At 52.5% G+C, this 22,542-nt stretch overlaps 1 protein-coding gene across 4 annotated transcripts in view; it reads left to right on the top strand.

Annotated features, from left to right (window-relative positions):
- PIKFYVE (phosphoinositide kinase, FYVE-type zinc finger containing) overlaps nucleotides 1-22,542 on the top strand; it is a 201,609-nt gene that overhangs the window by 97,487 nt on the left and 81,580 nt on the right. For all 4 annotated transcript variants that reach the window (XM_066577221.1, XM_066577220.1, XM_066577223.1 and 1 more), the window contains 2 exons: nucleotides 7,386-7,494; nucleotides 12,040-12,194. In XM_066577221.1, the coding sequence (XP_066433318.1) occupies nucleotides 7,386-7,494; nucleotides 12,040-12,194 (264 nt within the window). The remainder of the gene's footprint in view (nucleotides 1-7,385; nucleotides 7,495-12,039; nucleotides 12,195-22,542) is intronic.

The raw sequence follows: 22,542 nt of genomic DNA, 5'->3' as shown, positions 1-22,542 counted from the left end.
GAGAATGAGGCCAGTTAACCGCAGTATGGTCCCCCCATGGGATCTAAACTTAGTCCTCCAAAACCTGTGCAAACCCCCCTTTGAGCCTATCGAGCAGATACCAATTAGGTTCCTCACGTTCAAAACCGTGTTCTTAGTAGCTATCACAACGGCAAGGCGTGTGAGCGAGCTTAAGGCCCTATCTTGTAAGACACCCTACCTATTAATCCAGGACGATAGGGTCATACTAAAAACAGACCCCTTCTTTCTCCCAAAGGTAGCCTCAAAATTCCATAGACAGCAAGAAATTATTCTCCCATCCTTCTGTCAAAATCCCCAAAGCGATAGGGAAAGAGACTACCATAGCCTGGATGTAAGGAGGGCCATTTTATGCTACCTAGAACAGACCTCATCTTTCAGGAAGGCTGATTGTCTTTTTGTCCAATTCCAGGGGCCGGGCAGAGGAAGAGCGGCTTCTAGAAGATCCATTAGCCGCTGGATAAAATCCACCATCCAGCAGGCCTACTCTTCCGGCAACAGTTCTATCCCTGAAGGACTCAAGGCTCATTCAACCAGGGCAGTCTCCTGCTCCTGGGCAGAGAGGGCCATGGCGACGCCAGAACAAATCTGTAAGGCAGCCACATGGTCCAACCTGCATACCTTCACAAAACACTACAGGTTGAATACGGACCTCTCCTCCGATCTCTCTTTCGGGAGAAAGGTCCTGCAAGCAGTGGTCCCTCCCTAAGAGTTAATTTGGTATACTCCATGTCTGCCGTCAGGATGACGCTGGGAAAAGGGAGTGAATTTCTTACCGAAAATTCCTTTTTCCCGAGCCATCCTGACGGCACGTATTTCCCTCCCGAAAATTCACACGGTGGTACCTACGCCTGTGCGGGCGTGAACCAGTAGCCCAGAGGCTCCTATGTTGGACATTTTTGTTTTATGCGGTAAATTTGTGCATAATTTCTTTGGTTAATCCGGGTAAGTTACCCTCTTATTGTTTATTTTCAAAAGAACTAACCATGTTAATTTTGTCTCGGAGCAATAAAATCTTCCTTGGTTAACCACGACATGTCCATGTAAGTAATTTAGAAGACACTGGTGAATGGGAGGCAGGAGGAGCCTTTTGAAGTCTCTTGCTTCCTGTCCCTACAAGGTCAAGGTGCAACCTCCATGTCTGCCGTCAGGATGGCTCGGGAAAAAGGAATTTTCGGTAAGAAATTCACTCCCTTTCCAGGGCGTCATCCCGACGGCCCCATTACGTATGGAGGTTGCCCTCTGACCCAGGTAGGGACAGGAAGAGTTTAAAAGCACCTCCCCTTTCCACCATGCTTTAGTGTCTTCCTGTCCCTACGGTGGGACAGAGGAGCAGCTACCAAGCAGGAAGAAAGAAAATCCTTACCGCACGCTGTGCGATCCCCCTGGAGGGGTAGAGGTCGGGGCCGCACACTCTCGAGTCCCTTTATCCCCGACCTGTGCCGCCGACGGAGCCGTAAGTCGCCTCAGCAGCGCTGGTCTCCCTCGCGCGGTCCTCGGCGCGCATAGCGGTGACGTCATTCAACGTGGTGACGTCACACGCTCAACGTAGGGGGCATGGCTACCGGCGAGAACCCGGAAATGGGCGCCAAATTCCAAAATCCTCCCCATATAAGCAGGCTAAGCTCCATGGAGGATCCTGCTGACTGCCAGACAGTGTATGTGAGCATGTCTACCCGCGACAGCTCAGCATGAGAGGGAGAGACTGAAACCCTACAAACTGTAAGTAGGCTATATGCCAAAAGGAATGCGTAAAATTGTCACTTGTACAAGTACGGATGCATATATGTTCCCCTTTTCTCTCCCCTCTCCCCCACTTTGCATGGGTAGATGGATAAGAAAGGTCCAAAGAAAACGGACTCGAGAAAAAAATCAAAAAAATGCGTCCTCTGCAGCAAAAGGCTCGAGGAGAGCTACAAAAAGCCCCTATGCGAGGAATGCACGGGAAAAATACTTGCAGAAGAAAAAGCGGCGTTAAAATCTGACATCCGCTGCATGATCAGGGAAGAACTGCAGGCCTCCATGGCGTCCCTTCCCCAGGCCCAGCCAGGTCCGTCACAGGTCCCTAAAAAACCAAGGCAGACCGAATCGGCGAGCTCAATCTCCGGTGAATCACGGGAGCTCCTGTCTGAAGGAGAATTAGAGGACCCACCAGTTCCTATAGGAGATGAGAGAAAATATTATTTCTCATCAAGCGACATTGCACACCTCATCAAGGCGGTGAGGGAGACAATGCAAATAGAAGAGGATAACCCGCCTAGGACAATCCAAGATGAGATGTTCGGCGGCCTCCGATCCAGGAGAAAGACCATGTTCCCGGTCAATCACACCCTGCAGCAAGTGATCGCAGACGAATGGCAAGAGCCAGAAAAAAGAATAGAGGTTTCAAGAGAAATCCGAAACCGGCTCGCGTTCGCTACTGAGGACGTCCGCCTGTACAGGGAGACCCCTAAGGTGGACATCCAAATTGCAAAAGTGGCCAAGAAAACCCTCTTGCCCTTTGAGGACACTTCCCAGCTGTCTGATCCCATGGATAAAAAGATCGACGGATTAATGAAGAAAGCCTGGGAGGCAACATCCCTTACCATTGAGGCCAACATAGCCTCAACTTCTGTGGCTAGATCCATGGTGCTATGGCTAAACAGGCTGGAAGCCTCCATCAAGGATCGGGCCCCCAGGGAGGAGTTAGCCAGTTGTCTTCCCCTCCTAAAAATGGCAACCGCTTTCCTGGCTGACGCATCAGCGGAGACAGTGAGATATGGTGCAAAAACTGGAGTCCTCAGCAACTCAGCGAGAAGGGCATTATGGCTGAAGACGTGGGCCGCAGATATAACCTCTAAAAACAAACTCTGCGCCATCCCCTTCCAAGGGGAATACATGTTTGGACCCGTCCTGGACAAAATCCGAGAAAGTCGGCGACAAGAGTAAGACCCTGCCCGACAGACAACCTTCCAGGAAGCCATCCTTTCCGAGGAGGACACGCCAGCCACCTCCCGAAGTTAAAGGAAAAGGGAAGACTGGAAGATGGTCATACCCCAAGGGAGGTCGGGGTAAGGAAGCTCAACCCTCTCCTGAACAAACAGGGGGTAGATTAGCGGGCTATCTAAGCCAGTGGCAGGGGATAACATCTAACCCCTGGGTACTCTAAATAATCGAAGCAGGGTACCGAATCGAGTTCCACTCTCTACCCCCTAGGAGATTCCTCATAACCTCCCCTGGGTCCCTACAGGAACAAGGAAACCTCATAAAAGGTGTACAGGAGCTCAAGGACTTAGGGGTCATTACACAAGTCCCTGATCATGAAAGGGGTGAGGAATTCTATTCCCCCCCTATTTCTAATCAAAAAACCAAACGGTTCCATTAGGACCATCTTTAACCTTAAAGCCCTAAATAAATTTATTTTATACAAAAAATTCAAGATGGAAACAGTAAGATCTATTGTCTCACTAATAGACCGGGATAGTGTAATGTGCACTATAGATCTCAAAGATGCATATTACCACGTCCCAATAGCTGCAGCCCATCACAAGTACCTGAGATTCGCTCTGCGGGAGGGTGACAGGATCCAACATTATCAATTCACGGCCCTTCCATTCGGAATCTCCACCGCCCCTCGGGTGTTCACAAAGATCATAATAGAGATGGTAGCCTATTTCAGACGGAACCAAATCTGTATATTCCCATATCTGGATGACTTCTTGCTAGTGTCAAGGACAGAGAAGACTATACGTATAGACCTATCTATGGTCTTGTCTACCCTAAACAGTTTAGGGTGGATAGTCAACAAACAAAAGTCCGACCTGAATCCAGATACACAGAAAGTATACCTGGGTGTATTGCTAGACTCCCACATCCAGGAATCCCGGCTTCCATCATCTAGGAAGGAAGACCTCATCCAAAGAGTAAACTCCCTCTGTCAGGCTACGACTGTTTCTATTAGAGAAACAATGAAGGTGCTGGACATTCTGACAGCCTGCATTTAGATAGTCCCATGGGCACAAGCCCATATTCGACAGCTACAAGGATTCATCCTTGCCAACTGGGACAAACGGCAGACATCTCTGGATAAGAAGGTGAGCCTGTCCGTCCGAGTCAGAGTCCCTACGCTGGTGGACCTCGCAGAGGAACCTAAGCAAAGGTACCTCCTGGTCACAAGAACCTACTGTACCCATCACAACAGATGCCAGCAAAACGGGATGGGGAGCGCAAGTAGCCGACCAAAATCTACAGGGAATCTGGGACCCCCAAGTAGCTAAGCGATCATCAAATTTCAGAGAATTGAGGGCAATCTGACAGAATTACCTTCAAACTGGACCCGGCCTTCCTACCGAAGGTAGTGCCAAGATTCCATAGGGAGCTGACGATTACTCTGCCTTCCTTCTGTCAAAATCCCCGCAATGAAAAAGGAGAATTTCATAGCATAGATGTTAGGAAAGCCGTTCTAGTGTATTTAGAGGCCACCCGTTCTTTCCGTAAAAATAATAACCTCTTTATCCAATTTCAGGGGCCGGCAAAAGGAAAGACGGCATCTAAGGGCACCATTGCGAGATGGATCAAAACGGCCATCCAAGAGGCATATAAAGCCAGGGGTCTCGATCCTCTGAGAAAAATTAGAGCCCACGCCACACGCTCTCTCTCCTCCTCCTGGGCAGAAAAAGGCCAGGCGTCTGCCGAGCAGATTTGCAAAGCAGCCACCTGGTCTAGTATACATACATTTACCCGACATTACAGGGTTAACGTCCAGTCGGATAAAGACCTGGGCTACGGACGAAAAGTCCTTCAGGCAGTGGTCCCACCCTAAAGCCACGTATAATTTGGTATACTCCATACGTAATGGGGCCGTCGGGATGACGCCCTGGAAAGATACGGATTACTTACCGGTAGTCCCATTTCCAGGAGTCATCACGACGGCCCATAGTTTCCTCCCTTCTAGTTTAATTTATGTTTTTCAAATGTAAATATAACCGAATAAAGGTAAAATTTGGTTTAGTAAACATTGTCCACCGTAATAATTTGTAAGTCACTAAAGCGTGGGGGAAGGGGAGGTGCTTTTAAACTCTTCCTGTCCCTACCTGGGTCAGAGGGCAACCTCCATACGTAATGGGGCCGTCGTGATGACTCCTGGAAATGGGACTACCGGTAAGTAATCTGTATCTTTCACGGTTGTAATAACTGCTGCTGGGAATATGAAACCAGGAGGGAGGAGCTCCAGGGCGCTGTATGACACTTATTGACTGCGCTAATGAAAATAAACGGGTTCTGGCTAGAAGTCAGTATCCTTTCCTCTTATGCTATATTAAGGCTGGCCTCACACGGGCGTATTTGCAGAAAATTGAACCCATTAATTTCAGTGGGTTTGTTCACATGTGCATATTTTCTTGTGCATTTCGTTCGCGCAAACCCCCCCCCCCAAAAAAAACCAAAACAGCAGGCACTATTTTCCTGTGCATTTGCGCATCAAAAGTCCTTATGGAAGTTAATGGGGATGCACAAAATGTGTGAAGCACTGCGTAATTGCGTAGGAAAAGGAACACCTCTAGACACAGTAATCTATTTCAATCGGTGCCTATTTTTTTTGCCTGAGACATGCCAGTAAACAGCTGAGTTTGCTTGGAGAAGATGAGACCGGTTACTTGTGGCTATTCATGCTAGTGGATAGTATATGGACTTGTTATCTGCTTTCTCCTGTCGCCCATAGAGGAAGATCCCTAGTAGGAGCCCCTCTATCACATCCAGCCGTTACAGAGCATGTGGATTAAGGCTATCAAGATGGGACAACTTGTGTCACTTTTTTCCATTGGTTCACCTCATTCTTTAGGATTACACACAGAGAAAACAGTCTCCTAACAAAACTCCTATTTGAGTACTGAGGGGTTTCATGACATCACTACAGGATAGGATGGCACGCGGTGCTCACCCTTTTCCCATTGCTTAAAGAAGGGACTAAGTTTCACTCTTGTCACTAACCCCTTTCCTACTAACAGTGCTGTGGTTGCTCTGACCCTGAGGGACTAAGTTTCACTCTCGTCACTAACCCCTTACCTACTAACAGTGCTGTGGTTGCTCTGACCCTGAGGGACTAAGTTTCACTCTCGTCACTAACCCCTTACCTACTAACAGTGCTGTGGTTGCTCTGACCCTGAGGGACTAAGTTGCACTCTTGTCACTAACCCCTTACCTACTAACAGTGCTGTGGTTGCTCTGACCATGAGGAACTAAGTTGCACTCTTGTCACTAACCCCTTACCTACTAAGAGTGCTGTGGTTGCTCTGACCCTGAGGGACTAAGTTGCACTCTTGTCACTAACCCCTTACCTACTAACAGTGCTGTGGTTGCTCTGACCCTGAGGGACTAAGTTTCACTCTCGTCACTAACCCCTTACCTACTAACAGTGCTGTGGTTGCTCTGACCCTGAGGGACTAAGTTTCACTCTCGTCACTAACCCCTTACCTACTAACAGTGCTGTGGTTGCTCTGACCCTGAGGGACTAAGTTGCACTCTTGTCACTAACCCCTTACCTACTAACAGTGCTGTGGTTGCTCTGACCATGAGGAACTAAGTTGCACTCTTGTCACTAACCCCTTACCTACTAAGAGTGCTGTGGTTGCTCTGACCCTGAGGGACTAAGTTGCACTCTTGTCACTAACCCCTTACCTACTAAGAGTGCTGTGGTTGCTCTGACCCTGAGGGACTAAGTTGCACTCTTGTCACTAACCCCTTACCTACTAACAGTGCTGTGGTTGCTCTGACCCTGAGGGACTAAGTTGCACTCTTGTCACTAACCCCTTACCTACTAACAGTGCTGTGGTCACTCTGTCCCTGAGGGACTAAGTTGCACTCTTGTCACTAACCCCTTACCTACTAACAGTGCTGTGGTTGCTCTGACCCTGAGGGACTAAGTTGCACTCTTGTCACTAACCCCTTACCTACTAACAGTGCTGTGGTTGCTCTGACCCTGAGGGACTAAGTTGCACTCTTGTCACTAACCCCTTACCTACTAACAGTGCTGTGGTTGCTCTGACCCTGAGGGCCTAAGTTGCACTCTTGTCACTAACCCCTTACCTACTAACAGTGCTGTGGTTGCTCTGACCCTGAGGGACTAAGTTGCACTCTTGTCACTAACCCCTTACCTACTAACAGTGCTGTGGTTGCTCTGACCCTGAGGGACTAAGTTGCACTCTTGTCACTAACCCCTTACCTGCTAACAGTGCTGTGGTCACTCTGTCCCTGAGGCGCAAGCCTGGTAGTGATATAAATGTAATAAAGTACAATAATTAAAATGTAGGTTACCAAAAGCCCACAAGTCCCCTAAATAGTGCAAGTCTTGAAATGGTTAATTGCATTAAAGTGATCTTGTGTTTCTGCAGAGTGGCTCAGGTGTACACCGCAGTAGACGACCGCCTCACCTCCTTAAAGACAGACACCTTTAATAAGACGCGAGAGGAAAAGATGGAAGATCTGTTTGCAAAGAAAGAGGTAATGGAGAAGAGAGATGAATTTCCTGTGAGATGAGTTCATGATGTATAAAAGCCGTCGCCCTAATAATAAGTGTACGGAAAGCCCCAGTGCAGCTCATGCAGGTATCCGGTCTTGTCCCCAGCTGTATAGCTTCTTAGGGCCCCTTTACATGCACCGATCCTCGTTCATTCGCGGGATCATTAATCATTCCGTGTAAATGCCAGCAGCGACTGAATGGCAAAAAAAAAAATGTGTTCAGTTTCCTGCAGGCATAAAAATCGATCCACGATTGACCTGTTGACTGTGATTGGAGGCGAGCAGGCCGGAGCAATCTCCAGCTCGCTCCACCTCAATTCACTGAGCAACGATTGCTCCTGTCTGGAAGCACGAGCAATTATCCCTGGAACCGTTCAATGCGCCCGACAGTTGTTCCATGTATAGGGGCCTTTAGTCGCAGCTCCGCTGACTCCGGCAATGTGTCTCTTGTCTTAGACTTGTCCCTCCCCCTCTGTACTGACGGCTCTTAGATTCTACTCTGTGCTGTGAATGTGTCAAGTGGGCGGCCACCATCGCACACTGTTAACCATGTCTGATGTCACAAATTGATATCGGTCGGGACTGTTCCCTTGACACATTCACAGCACAGAGACCCAAATCTAAGAGCCCATACGGGAGACCGGGGCTGAGTGTGAACAAAAGGAAGCTGTTTGAGATTGGGGGGGGGGTTGATGAAGCTGATCCCGCTGGCACAAAGACATGACAGCGCCTCTACAGTAGGATTGCAGCTTTTCTTACATTCTGATATATGCTGCAATCTTATGAGTGGTGGTAGTCTAAGAACTAGAAAACCAATCCCATGATGAGAGTGTAACCGGCTTCTATACTGATGTGAGGAGGTGCGGACAGGTTTGGCGCAGGCTTCAGTCATCGGGGTCTGGACACTTACTGCTTGTACGCAGGGAAGCAGAGACTTGCTCTATCTTGTGAATCATTAACCTAAAAACTGAAGGCAGTCCTATTTTTCTGTGATGCACAGGACTTGCAGTGTGTGGTGACTCACACGGCACACGGACCAGTGGTCCGATATTGGAAAATTGCTGCATGTTCTATGTTTGTGTGAGTCTTGGATGAGAATAGGACATGGAATCTATGTTGTCCTGCAGGCACACATGAATGGCGTGTCCGTGTGCCGGGCAATGTAAGAATCTTGGGCACACCTCACTATCGGCCATGTAACTACGGCCTCAGTTGTGCATCCGGCTTTCTCTGCATACACTTCTATTATTTGCATGTGTGCATCTACAGCCTCCTCTCCTGCCGTCTACAAGCCACTTTAAATATGGGAACGTTTAGTCTTGTTGCATTCAGCCCCTGACTTGACTTCTCATGTTGCTCTTCCTTTTATAAATGGTAGCCGGTGTTCTCAAGTACTAGCCCCATCCCATGTGCGGTCTAACAAAGCATTGATTATGAGCTTAGGAGACCTTCTCTGATGCAGTACTGTGCACACTATGGACCTCATTTATCAAAACTGTGTAAAAGCAAAACTGTCCGTGTAGCCCCTGGCGGCCAATCACAGTGCAGTTTTCAATCAATGGCATTGAGAAATGAAAGCTGCGCTGTGATGGGCTACAAAGATAATCTTCATATTAGAACGTGTTGATGGCCCAGTGTCTTCATTCATCTCATTTGTTATATATGCACGTCCTCACAACAGTAGAGCTTGCATGCTATTCCTCTGTAGAAATAGAAAAAAACAGCTCACCACCGCAGAATCGAATCACCCCTCATGTGAATAAGGAGGTGCAGGGAAGGAAAACAAGCCAGCAGCAATCAGTCAGGTCACAGGAAAAGCTGGACTGCCAGTTCCCTCAGAAATAACATGTAGCTTCTATAGCATCTTCTAAAAGGCAATGCAGTGCGAAGGAGAGTATGAAAACAGGAGCACTTACATGTTTCAAGCCCTACAATTCTGGGCATAGGTTGCGTTCACACATGGTGTCTTTGTTGCGCTTTTCAATTGTGGTTCTTCCGCAATTAAAAACCTCATGAAAGAAGACTTATGCGGTTTTCAAAAACAGCATGCATTTTTTAGAAAACCACACATATTTAGTAAAAACCTCATGTGTTTTTTGAAAATCACAGCAAAAATGCCATGTGTGAACGCAGCCTTAGTCAAAGCAAAGCTCCAAAATACTGCGTCAATGTTCTAAACAAACCACTGCCCCAGCTCATGTAACCAGAAGATACAGCTTTTAATTCTTCACGTACTTCAGTGCATGCAGTCACATGATGCCAGAACTTAAATGCCAACAGTATCCATTATGGTCATAATCTCAATAAATGTACATGAAGTCAGAGCGAAGGTTCAAACCTCTTGGATGTCGACTGTCCACTGACATAATCCAATATGGCTCCCTATTATCATCATCCCCTAAACATCAAAGATTTGATGTACACTACCAGTCAAATGTTTTAGAATACCTCCAGTTTTTCCAGTTATTTTTTTAATTGAACACTGTTTGAATCCAGCAAATAACATGAAATGGTTCAAAAGTAAGTTAAAAACAGAAACTTATAACATTTTAATCTGAAACGTAACTATAGTCTAAATTTTATAATTCTAACAAAAGGGATTTTTTCAGAGAACACATCAAGGACGGCTGCTCTGCAGCACAGAAAGGAAATTATGGTTTGAAATCGGATGCAAACTATTCCTACAGGTGTCTGAACTTTTGTAGATTACTTTCAAACCTTCTGATTCTATCTAGCCAGTATGGGAACAGGCTGCATTACACCCTCTAGGGCAGGATGTGGACAGTTTTGCTCTTCAGGACAGAACACTTTGCTATCCTAATGGCAAGAAAAAGGTGTTTTCCAAAAAAGACAGACAGACAATTATAACCCTTAGAAGTGCAGGTCTGGCCTACAGAGAAATTGCCAAGAAAGCTAAGGTGACTGTCATTGCAGTTTCCTATATCCTCAAAAGGCACTTAGAACCTGGAGGAAACTGATAGGAAGAGGTCTGGTGGACCAAAGGCCACTACAATATCAGATGACAAGTTTTTGAGAATTGTGTTATTGGCGCCTCACAGCAGTTCAAGCCGATAGATGAAAGGATGGTTCCTGAGTGTGTGACACCAACTGTCAAGCATTGAGGAGGAACCGTGATGGTCTGGGGCTGGTCTGCTGGATACAGAATTAGCAACTTCCACAGGGTGACTGGCACACTGAACAGAAAGTGCTACCACAGCATTTTGATACACCATGCAATACCCTCTGGTGAATGCCTAGCTGGTCACAGGTTCATATTATAACAAGACAATGATCCTAAACATACTTCTTGTCGTCTTAAGAAGGTCTCACATAACCTAGAATTGGGGTCCTCAGGGACCACCAACAGGTCATGTTTTCAGGATATCCTATGGTAAGAACACCTGTGGCAATGTCTGAGGCACCGACAATTACATCACCTGTGCAACACTGAGGAAATCCTGAAAACATGACCTGTTGCCGGTCCCTGAGGACTGGAGTTGGGGAACACTGACCTAGAAGAACCTGGAAACCTTCAAAGAATGGAATTGCCTGCATAGCCTTCAGACTTAAACCTTGTTGAACCTCTTTGGGATGAACTGGACAGAAGGGTAAAAGCAAAGCGACCTGCAAGTGCAGCATATTTGTGGGAACTTGTGCAATTGTAGAGAGCTCCTTGATTGTGTAAAGCTGTTACGGTATATCCGCAAAAGGGGCGACTGGGAAAAGTCCAAACCCGATGAAACAAAGTTACTCCATTGTTTTTATTCATCTTGTTTCTTTGAAATGAAAGCAGAGAACAAAGTACATCTGAGACATAAAACCGTAAATATCAATAAAAACGGAGCTGTTCTACAACTGGACTGATGGTGTGTTTTGGTATTTCTTGGCCTAATCCTCATCCACACTGCCTGCCGTCGGTAGCGTTCCTGTTTGAACCTTTGCTTCCCCTTGCTTTGCCTTTTACAAGATGCAATAAAAGCTACATTGTTTTATTTGTGAGTGCTGGAAATTCTTCCCGTAGTCATGGATGCGGGGAGGTGGCCGCTCAGATCTGCATCTATTCAAAGGGCATTGTACAAGAGAATTGGACTGGGGTTGGGTCAGTTAGATCATTGGAAGGTTGTCCTACCAATAGGATGGGGAATAGCTCGGGGGTCCAACTGCTGGAACTCCTGCCGAGAACAGCTATCCAGAGTATCCCCGGATGAACAGAGCGTCATTCGGGCGCTTGAACGCTGCCATCGCCGGCAGGCCTATTATAATGAATGGAGCAGGAGTGCGCATGTTCAACCAACATTTCATTAATGCAAGGACCTTCAGGATTGGTGGGGGTCCCAGTGGTCAGATCCTTCTGATCTGAAACTTCAGCACAGCCCTTTCAACTAGCAAGTCTGAGTGCCAGCCAGCAGTTAGTGGTGATTAACCTGTAGTTAGAGCAGATCCCGCACAGCTTGTAGGGAAACCCTTATACAACGTCTAGTGACTTTGCTGATTAGTGTTTTTTTTTCTCTTTACTTTTTTCACCAGTTGGAGGAAGTTGAGTTTCGGAATTGGATCGAGAAACTTCAGGCCCGGATGCTCTGCTCAAATATTGACGCTCCACAACAGCTGCAGTCTGTCTTCGAGTCCGTTATAGTGAAGAAGCAATCGTTGTGTGAGATGCTGCAAGCCTGGAACAACAGGTGAATGCAATCAGCCCCTCGCTGATATAGCTCTGGGGACCAGTGTGTGCGCGTGAGCGCTCGTCCCCTCGCGCTCTGGGGACCAGTGTGTGGGCGTGAGCGCTCGTCCCCTCGCGCTCTGGGGACCAGTGTGTGCGCGAGAGCGCTCGTCCCCTCGCGCTCGTCCCCTCGCGCTCTGGGGGACCAGTGTGTGCGCGTGAGCGCTCGTCTCCTCGCGCTCTGGGGGACCAGTGTGTGCGCGAGAGCGCTCATCTCCTCGCGCTCTGGGGACCAGTGTGAGCGCTCGTCTCCTCGCGCTCTGGGGACCAGTGTGAGCGCTCGTCTCCTCGCGCTCTGGGGACCAGTGTGAGCGCTCGTCTCCTCGCGCTCTGGGGACCAGTGTGAGCGCTCGTCTCCTCGCGCTCTGGGGACCAGTGTGAGCGCTCGTCTCCTCGCGCTCTGGGGACCAGTGTGTGCGCGTGAGCGCTCGTCTCCTCGCGCTCTGGGGACCAGTGTGTGCGCGTGAGCGCTCGTCTCCGCGCGCTCTGGGGACCAGTGTGTGCGCGTGAGCGCTCGTCTCCGCGCGCTCTGGGGACCAGTGTGTGCGCGTGAGCGCTCGTCTCCGCGCGCTCTGGGGACCAGTGTGTGCGCGTGAGCGCTCGTCTCCGCGCGCTCTGGGGACCAGTGTGTGCGCGCGTGAGCGCTCGTCTCCGCGCGCTCTGGGGACCAGTGTGTGCGCGCGTGAGCGCTCGTCTCCGCGCGCTCTGGGGACCAGTGTGTGCGCGCGTGAGCGCTCGTCTCCGCGCGCTCTGGGGACCAGTGTGTGCGCGCGTGAGCGCTCGTCTCCGCGCGCTCTGGGGACCAGTGTGTGCGCGTGAGCGCTCGTCTCCGCGCGCTCTGGGGACCAGTGTGTGCGCGTGAGCGCTCGTCTCCGCGCGCTCTGGGGACCAGTGTGTGCGCGTGAGCGCTCGTCTCCGCGCGCTCTGGGGACCAGTGTGTGCGCGTGAGCGCTCGTCTCCGCGCGCTCTGGGGACCAGTGTGTGCGCGTGAGCGCTCGTCTCCGTGCGCTCTGGGGACCAGTGTGTGCGCGTGAGCGCTCGCCTCCTCGCGCTCTGGGGACCAGTGTGTGCGCGTGAGCGCTCGCCTCCTCGCGCTCTGGGGACCAGTGTGTGCGCGTGAGCGCTCGCCCTCCTCGCGCTCTGGGGACCAGTGTGTGCGCGTGAGCGCTCGCCCCCCTCGCGCTCTGGGGACCAGTGTGTGCGCGTGAGCGCTCGCCCCCCTCGCGCTCTGGGGACCAGTGTGTGCGCGCTCGCCCCCCTCGCGCTCTGGGGACCAGTGCGTGCGCGCTCGCCCCCCCCCCTCGCGCTCTGGGGACCAGTGCGTGCGCGTGAGCGCTCGCCCCCCCCTCGCGCTCTGGGGACCAGTGCGTGCGTGTGTGTGTGTGTGTGTGTGTGTGTGTGCGTGTGTGTGCGTGTGTGTGCAAGCTCTTATTTCAAGAGTCCTAAAGGCCAAAGAAAACTCAATTTGTAGATATTGGAGCAAGTTGTTCATCACTCTGTGATGTCATCGGCCCTCTGCTATATAATCATGGACGGCTGGTGGGTTATCATGGCAACTGGACTCGAGAATATTGTCTGGTTCTGCAGTGCTCTGTGAGCTCTATGATTAGCCATTGTCTTTAGGTTCAAAATAGGCCATGCCACTAAGGGGTTAAAGTGGTTTTTCTGAGAGAAAGTTTTCATTAAAATTGGGCCCCCACCTCCCCCCATGTGAAAACAATAAAGCATCTCACCCCTCCTCTCCCGACTTCCCGCTGGTGGCACTGGGTTCCCTGTGACATACTGTTTACAGGCTACAGCAACCATTGACTGCCTCAGCGATCCATCATAGGCTGCAGCCGTAAACATTACCTATCGGTGGCGCTCCCAAGCTGCGGCCAGGGGGAGGAGAATATGAGCTCCTTCATTATTCTTATGTGGGGAAGGGACACCTAATTTTAAGCCCTTAACGACCGCTCATACGTCTTGCCAGCGGCTGCATGAGAAGCTTCACACGAGTCTCCCATGCCAGGGAGAGCGGGTGCTCGGCTAACCCTTTACATGCTGCTGTTAGTGTGACCACAGCATGTAAAAGGCCAACAGAGGGAGGGGGCCTTCCTCTTTCACCCATCAGACCCACGCAATGGGATCACAGGGTCCCAATGGATTGCTACCACACCTGGAGGCTTCAATATATTTGAATGCAGCGAAAAAAGCAAAATTATATATATATATATATTACATACACACACACACACATAGTGTGGAAAGAGTTGCGCAAAACAAAAAAAACCTATATAAATTTGTTAATAGCATAATTGTACCAGGCTGCAAATTTAATTTAGCATTCTTCATGTTGAACGTCATTAAAAATAGAAAAAAACTGCCACAACTGCAGAATTTCTTTTGTTTGTCGCGCCTCAAAAAAAAAAAGAAAGTGCAATCAAAATGTTTCCAAAAACTGAATAAATGTAGACCGGAACTCATCTCGCTAATCAAACCCCCCAAAAATAAAAATGATAAGGCTCTCGGAATGCGGCGACACAAAAAACGTTTTTTTGGTTTTTTTGTGTACACAAGTAACAAAACCTAAAATAAGTGTATAAACTTGGTGCTGACCGGAGAATAATGTTATCCCAGGATTTATTCTGCACAGTGAATGCAGTAAATAGGAAATCCAAAAAACTGATTGCCCCCCCCCCCAAAAAAAATAATTAATAAAAAGTTATACATTATATGGCTCCTGGAATGTAACGATAAGAAAAAAACGGAAAAAAATAGGTGGTCATTAAGGCACAAACAGGCTTTGTCACTAATGGGTTAAAGCAAAGATTTATCTCAGGAAACCACTTTACATTTTTGCTGAAAGTTGAGGTCTGTCCACTAGATGGCGCAGTGGTTGAGCATATACTGCGGCGCAGCTGCTACGAAAAGCCTGTATAATGCTCTTATGGCGCCCGAACAAATGGGAAACCCTGAAAAGCTGGGAAACATTTCCCCCGTCAACCGTCCGTCTACACACAGGAGAGTTGTCTACCGTGGAAGCAGAAGAACAAATACTGTGTGATCTCGGACAAGAGTGTCTCCGGTCGGAAGCTGCGACAGCCGTCCTCGCGATGCCCCTTCCTGCAGCCTCTCGGTAGTCCGCCCCGTTACACTTACGCCTCGCACATGGGTTACCCAGGCCGTATTTTCACCCCTCTCCTATGTCGAGGATGGTGGTTTAGCGGACACGAGCTCTGGATGAGCATTGTGAAAGGCGTGTTCCCAGGCGTTCTGTGTGAGGCTAGATGCGCAGGGTAATAAAACCGTGGTGTCTATGGGTGGGACTCACACGGGTGATTGTTCTCTTGTAGCAATGAAAAAGAATAATTGCAGCGTGTCCTATTTTTGGGCGATTCTGTTGGAGCATCGCCTATCCTTCCCTATCGGAGCGAAAAAAAAGTATTGCACTTGCCGGTATGTGAGTGCGAATTGCCGGTATGTGAGTGCGAAGCGGTTTTACTCCCATAGGGAATAATGGGTTTTTCATACATTACACACTCATAAAAATTGCGTCTTTGCACTTGACATCAAGGTTCTTCAGACCAATGCCGCACTCGTCCGTGTAAATGATCAGATTTGTGAGCGCTCGTCCCCTCGCCCTCTGGGGACCAGTGTGTGCGCGTGAGCGCTCGTCCCCTCGCCCTCTGGGGACCAGTGTGTGCGCGTGAGCGCTCGTCCCCTCGCGCTCTGGGGACCAGTGTGTGCGCGCGTGAGCGCTCGTCCCCTCGCGCTCTGGGGACCAGTGTGTGCGCGCGTGAGCGCTCGTCCCCTCGCGCCCTGGGGACCAGTGTGTGCGCGTGAGCGCTCGTCCCCTCGCGCCCTGGGGACCAGTGTGTGCGCGTGAGCGCTCGTCCCCTCGCGCCCTGGGGACCAGTGTGTGCGCGTGAGCGCTCGTCCCCCTCGCGCCCTGGGGGCCAGGGTGTGCGCGTGAGCGCTCGTCCCCCTCGCGCCCTGGGGGCCAGGGTGTGCGCGTGAGCGCTCGTCCCCCTCGCGCCCTGGGGGCCAGGGTGTGCGCGTGAGCGCTCGTCCCCCTCGCGCCCTGGGGGCCAGGGTGTGCGCGTGAGCGCTCGTCCCCCTCGCGCCCTGGGGGCCAGGGTGTGCGCGTGAGCGCTCGTCCCCCTCGCGCCCTGGGGGCCAGGGTGTGCGCGTGAGCGCTCGTCCCCCTCGCGCCCTGGGGGCCAGGGTGTGCGCGTGAGCGCTCGTCCCCCTCGCGCCCTGGGGGCCAGGGTGTGCGCGTGAGCGCTCGTCCCCCTCGCGCCCTGGGGACCAGGGTGTGCGCGTGAGCGCTCGTCCCCCTCGCGCCCTGGGGACCAGGGTGTGCGCGTGAGCGCTCGTCCCCCTCGCGCCCTGGGGACCAGGGTGTGCGCGTGAGCGCTCGTCCCCCTCGCGCCCTGGGGACCAGGGTGTGCGCGTGAGCGCTCGTCCCCCTCGCGCCCTGGGGACCAGGGTGTGCGCGTGAGCGCTCGCCCCCCTCGCGCCCTGGGGACCAGGGTGTGCGCGTGAGCGCTCGCCCCCCTCGCGCCCTGGGGACCAGGGTGTGCGCGTGAGCGCTCGCCCCCCTCGCGCCCTGGGGACCAGGGTGTGCGCGTGAGCGCTCGCCCCCCTCGCGCCCTGGGGACCAGGGTGTGCGCGTGAGCGCTCGCCCCCCTCGCGCCCTGGGGACCAGTGCGTGCGCGTGAGCGCTCGCCCCCCTCGCGCCCTGGGGACCAGTGCGTGCGCGTGAGCGCTCGCCCCCCTCGCGCCCTGGGGACCAGTGCGTGCGCGTGAGCGCTCGCCCCCCTCGCGCCCTGGGGAGCAGTGCGTGCGCGTGAGCGCTCGCCCCCCTCGCGCCCTGGGGAGCAGTGCGTGCGCGTGAGCGCTCGCCCACCTCGCGCCCTGGGGAGCAGTGCGTGCGCGTGAGCGCTCGCCCACCTCGCGCCCTGGGGACCAGTGCGTGCGCGTGAGCGCTCGCCCCCCTCGCGCTCTGGGGACCAGTGCGTGCGCGTGAGCGCTCGCCCCCCTCGCGCTCTGGGGACCAGTGCGTGCGCGCGTGCGCGGGTGCAAGCTCTTATTTCAAGAGTCCTAAAGGCCAAAGAAAACTCAATTTGTAGATATTGGAGCAAGTTGTTCATCACTCTGTGATGTCATCGGCCCTCTGCTATATAATCATGGACGGCTGGTGGGTTACCATGGCAACTGGACACGAGAATATTGTCTGGTTCTGCAGTGCTCTGTGAGCTCTATGATTAGCCATTGTCTTTAGGTTCAAAATAGGCCATGCCACTAAGGGGTTAAAGTGGTTTTTCTGAGAGAAAGTTTTCATTAAAATTGGGCCCCCACCTCCCCCCATGTGAAAACAATAAAGCATCTCACCCCTCCTCTCCCGACTTCCCGCTGGTGGCACTGGGTTCCCTGTGACATACTGTTTACAGGCTACAGCAACCATTGACTGCCTCAGCGATCCATCATAGGCTGCAGCCGTAAACATTACCTATCGGTGGCGCTCCCAAGCTGCGGCCAGGGGGAGGAGAATATGAGCTCCTTCATTATTCTTATGTGGGGAAGGGACACCTAATTTTAAGCCCTTAACGACCGCTCATACGTCTTGCCAGCGGCTGCATGAGAAGCTTCGCACGAGTCTCCCATGCCAGGGAGAGCGGGTGCTCGGCTAACCCTTTACACGCTGCTGTTAGTGTGACCACAGCATGTAAAAGGCCAACAGAGGGAGGGGGCCTGACCGGAACTCATCTCGCTAATCAAACCCCCCAAAAATAAAAATAAGGCTCTCGGAATGCGGCGACACAAAAAACGTTTCTTTTTGGTTTTTTTGTGTACACAAGTAACAAAACCTAAAATAAGTGTATAAACTTGGTGCTGACCGGAGAATAATGTTATCCCAGGATTTATTCTGCACAGTGAATGCAGTAAATAGGAAATCCAAAAAACTGATTGCCCCCCCCCAAAAAAATAATTAATAAAAAGTTATACATTATATGGCTCCTGGAATGTAACGATAAGAAAAAAACGGAAAAAAATAGGTGGTCATTAAGGCACAAACAGGCTTTGTCACTAATGGGTTAAAGCAAAGATTTATCTCAGGAAACCACTTTACATTTTTGCTGAAAGTTGAGGTCTGTCCACTAGATGGCGCAGTGGTTGAGCATATACTGCGGCGCAGCTGCTACGAAAAGCCTGTATAATGCTCTTATGGCGCCCGAACAAATGGGAAACCCTGAAAAGCTGGGAAACATTTCCCCCGTCAACCGTCCGTCTACACACAGGAGAGTTGTCTACCGTGGAAGCAGAAGAACAAATGGTGTGTGATCTCGGACAAGAGTGTCTCCGGTCGGACGCTGCGACAGCCGTCCTCGCGATGCCCCTTCCTGCAGCCTCTCGGTAGTCCGCCCCGTTACACTTACGCCTCGCACATGGGTTACCCAGGCCGTATTTTCACCTCTCTCCTATGTCGAGGATGGTGGTTTAGCGGACACGAGCTCTGGATGAGCATTGTGAAAGGCGTGTTCCCAGGCGTTCTGTGTGAGGCTAGATGCGCAGGGTAATAAAACCGTGGTGTCTATGGGTGGGACTCACACGGGTGATTGTTCTCTTGTAGCAATGAAAAAGAATAATTGCAGCGTGTCCTATTTTTGGGCGATTCTGTTGGAGCATCGCCTATCCTTCCCTATCGGAGCGAAAAAAAAGTATTGCACTTGCCGGTATGTGAGTGCGAATTGCCGGTATGTGAGTGCGAAGCGGTTTTACTCCCATAGGGAATAATGGGTTTTTCATACATTACACACTCATAAAAATTGCGTCTTTGCACTTGACATCAAGGTTCTTCAGACCAATGCCGCACTCGTCCGTGTAAATGATCAGACTTTGGAGTGGGGTTTTATAGCTGCTGTTGGTATTTGTCACCTGCTTCCTATAAGTGGCACAGTGTCCACCCTACAGTGGCGCAGACGCTCACAATTCCTGCTGTGGATTGTTGTCCATCTTTGTAGATGGTTCCAGACCCTTCCTCTGCATTTCCTCATCTACAGCTGATGTCGTGATTTACACACTTTTTAAAAATTCTTTATAACGTCTTAAAGGGGTTGTCTCGCGGCAGCAAGTGGGGTTATACACTTCTGTATGGCCATATTAATGCACTTTGTAATGTACATCGTGCATTAATTATGAGCCATACAGAAGTTATTCACTTACCTGCTCCGTTGCTAGCGTCCTCGTCTCCATGGTGCCGTCTAATTTTCAGCGTCTAATCGCCCGATTAGACGCGCTTGCGCAGTCCGGTCTTCTCCGTGTTGAATGGGGCTGCTCGTGCTGGAGAGCTGCTCCTCGTAGCTCCGCCCCGTCACGTGTGCCGATTCCAGCCAGTCAGGAGGCTGGAATCGGCAATGGACCGCACAGAAGACCTGCGGTCCACCGAGGGTGAAGATCCCGGCGGCCATCTTCGCAAGGTAAGTAAGAAGTCACCGGAGCGCGGGGATTCGGGTAAGTACTATCCGGTTTCTTTTTTAAACCCCTGCATCGGGTTTGTCTCGCGCCGAACGGGGGGGCTATTGAAAAAAAAACAAACCTGTTTCGGCGCGGGACAACCCCTTTAAGTTTAAAGTGTTTCTCCGGTGACTGGGGCCCCAGTTGCAGTTATGACTCCCTGTATTAAATAGAGCTAACCCCTTCGGCCGCCAGGATCCAGCGCCTCAGCTGCTTTGTGATCCTGGCGTTTGCTAGAATACATACGGTCACAGGAAATCACGTGACCGCTACAGCCAATGAGAGTCTGCAGAGTTTTGATGTTGAACTCCTGGCATCGTGGCACTTAGGATGTCAACCCAGCATTGCATTGCTTGTTACGTATTGTAGGTCACGGCTTACTATAAACAATATACGGAGGAGATGCCCGGCGGATAATGGAGGCCAAACTGCTCAGACTTCATGCTGCATTCCTGACACGTCCTCTGCTGTCAGGTGATGTGTGAGCATTAGATATAAAGTAGAGGATCACACAGGAGATCCCAGTACAGAAACAATCAGCTGCCCCCAGGTATAAAGCTGACAACTGGCTCTGGCATAGGGATGTCACCAGGCTCAGAGCTCACAACTGGGTCTGGTGGTGGGATGTCATGAGGTGTAGAGCTGACAACGTGGTCTGGTGGTGGGATGTCACCAGGTGTAGAGCTGACAACGTGGTCTGGTGGTGGGATGTCACCAGGTGTAGAGCTGACAAGGTGGTCTGGTGGTGGGATGTCACCAGGTGGAGAGCTGACAACAGGGTCTGGTGCTGGGATGTCACCAGGTGGAGAGCTGACCATTAGGGTCTGGTGCTGGGATGTCACCAGGTGGAGAGCTGACCATTAGGGTCTGGTCCTGGGATGTCACCAGGTGGAGAGCTGACCATTAGGGTCTGGTGCTGGGATGTCACCAGGTGGAGAGCTGACCATTGGGGTCTGGTGCTGGGATGTCACCGGGTGGAGAGCTGACCATCGGGGTCTGGTGCTGGGATGTCACCGGGTGGAGAGCTGACCATCGGGGTCTGGTGCTGGGATGTCACCGGGTGGAGAGGTGACCATCGGGGTCTGGTGCTGGGATGTCACCGGGTGGAGAGGTGACCATCGGGGTCTGGTGCTGGGATGTCACCGGGTGGAGAGGTGACCATCGGGGTCTGGTGCTGGGATGTCACCGGGTGGAGAGGTGACCATCGGGGTCTGGTGCTGGGATGTCACCGGGTGGAGAGGTGACCATCGGGGTCTGGTGCTGGGATGTCACCGGGTGGAGGGGTGTCACTGGGTGGAGAGGTGACCATCGGGGTCTGGTGCTGGGGTGTCACCGGGTGGAGGGGTGACCATCGGGGTCTGGTGCTGGGGTGTCACCGGGTGGAGAGCTGACCATCGGGGTCTCGTGCTGGGGTGTCACCGGGTGGAGAGCTGACCATCGGGGTCTGGTGCTGGGGTGTCACCGGGTGGAGAGCTGACCATCGGGGTCTGGTGCTGGGGTGTCACCGGGTGGAGAGCTCACCATCGGGGTCTGGTGCTGGGGTGTCACCGGGTGGAGAGGTGACCATCGGGGTCTGGTGCTGGGGTGTCACCGGGTGGAGAGCTGACCATCGGGGTCTGGTGCTGGGGTGTCACCGGGTGGAGAGCTGACCATCGGGGTCTGGTGCTGGGGTGTCACCGGGTGGAGAGCTGACCATCGGGGTCTGGTGCTGGGGTGTCACCGGGTGGAGAGCTGACCATCGGGGTCTGGTGCTGGGGTGTCACCGGGTGGAGAGCTGACCATCGGGGTCTGGTGCTGGGGTGTCACCGGGTGGAGAGCTGACCACCGGGGTCTGGTGCTGGGGTGTCACCGGGTGGAGAGCTGACCACCGGGGTCTGGTGCTGGGGTGTCACCGGGTGGAGAGCTGACCACCGGGGTCTGGTGCTGGGGTGTCACCGGGTGGAGAGCTGACCACCGGGGTCTGGTGCTGGGGTGTCACCGGGTGGAGAGCTGACCACCGGGGTCTGGTGCTGGGGTGTCACCGGGTGGAGAGCTGACCACCGGGGTCTGGTGCTGGGGTGTCACCGGGTGGAGAGCTGACCACCGGGGTCTGGTGCTGGGGTGTCACCGGGTGGAGAGCTGACCACCGGGGTCTGGTGCTGGGGTGTCACCGGGTGGAGAGCTGACCACCGGGGTCTGGTGCTGGGGTGTCACCGGGTGGAGAGCTGACCACCGGGGTCTGGTGCTGGGGTGTCACCGGGTGGAGAGCTGACCACCGGGGTCTGGTGCTGGGGTGTCACCGGGTGGAGAGCTGACCACCGGGGTCTGGTGCTGGGGTGTCACCGGGTGGAGAGCTGACCACCGGGGTCTGGTGCTGGGGTGTCACCGGGTGGAGAGCTGACCACCGGGGTCTGGTGCTGGGGTGTCACCGGGTGGAGAGCTGACCACCGGGGTCTGGTGCTGGGGTGTCACCGGGTGGAGAGCTGACCACCGGGGTCTGGTGCTGGGGTGTCACCGGGTGGAGAGCTGACCACCGGGGTCTGGTGCTGGGGTGTCACCGGGTGGAGAGCTGACCACCGGGGTCTGGTGCTGGGGTGTCACCGCGTGGAGAGCTGACCACCGGGGTCTGGTGCTGGGGTGTCACCGCGTGGAGAGGTGACCACCGGGGTCTGGTGCTGGGGTGTCACCGCGTGGAGAGGTGACCACCGGGGTCTGGTGCTGGGGTGTCACCGCGTGGAGAGGTGACCACCGGGGTCTGGTGCTGGGGTGTCACCGGGTGGAGAGGTGACCACCGGGGTCTGGTGCTGGGGTGTCACCGGGTGGAGAGGTGA

This window comes from Eleutherodactylus coqui, chromosome 8 (genome assembly GCF_035609145.1).
Source record: "Eleutherodactylus coqui strain aEleCoq1 chromosome 8, aEleCoq1.hap1, whole genome shotgun sequence".
Taxonomy (NCBI): Eukaryota; Metazoa; Chordata; class Amphibia; order Anura; family Eleutherodactylidae; genus Eleutherodactylus; species Eleutherodactylus coqui.
The sequence above is the reverse complement of the archived record's forward strand: the minus strand, read 5'-3'. Positions and strand labels throughout refer to the sequence as shown.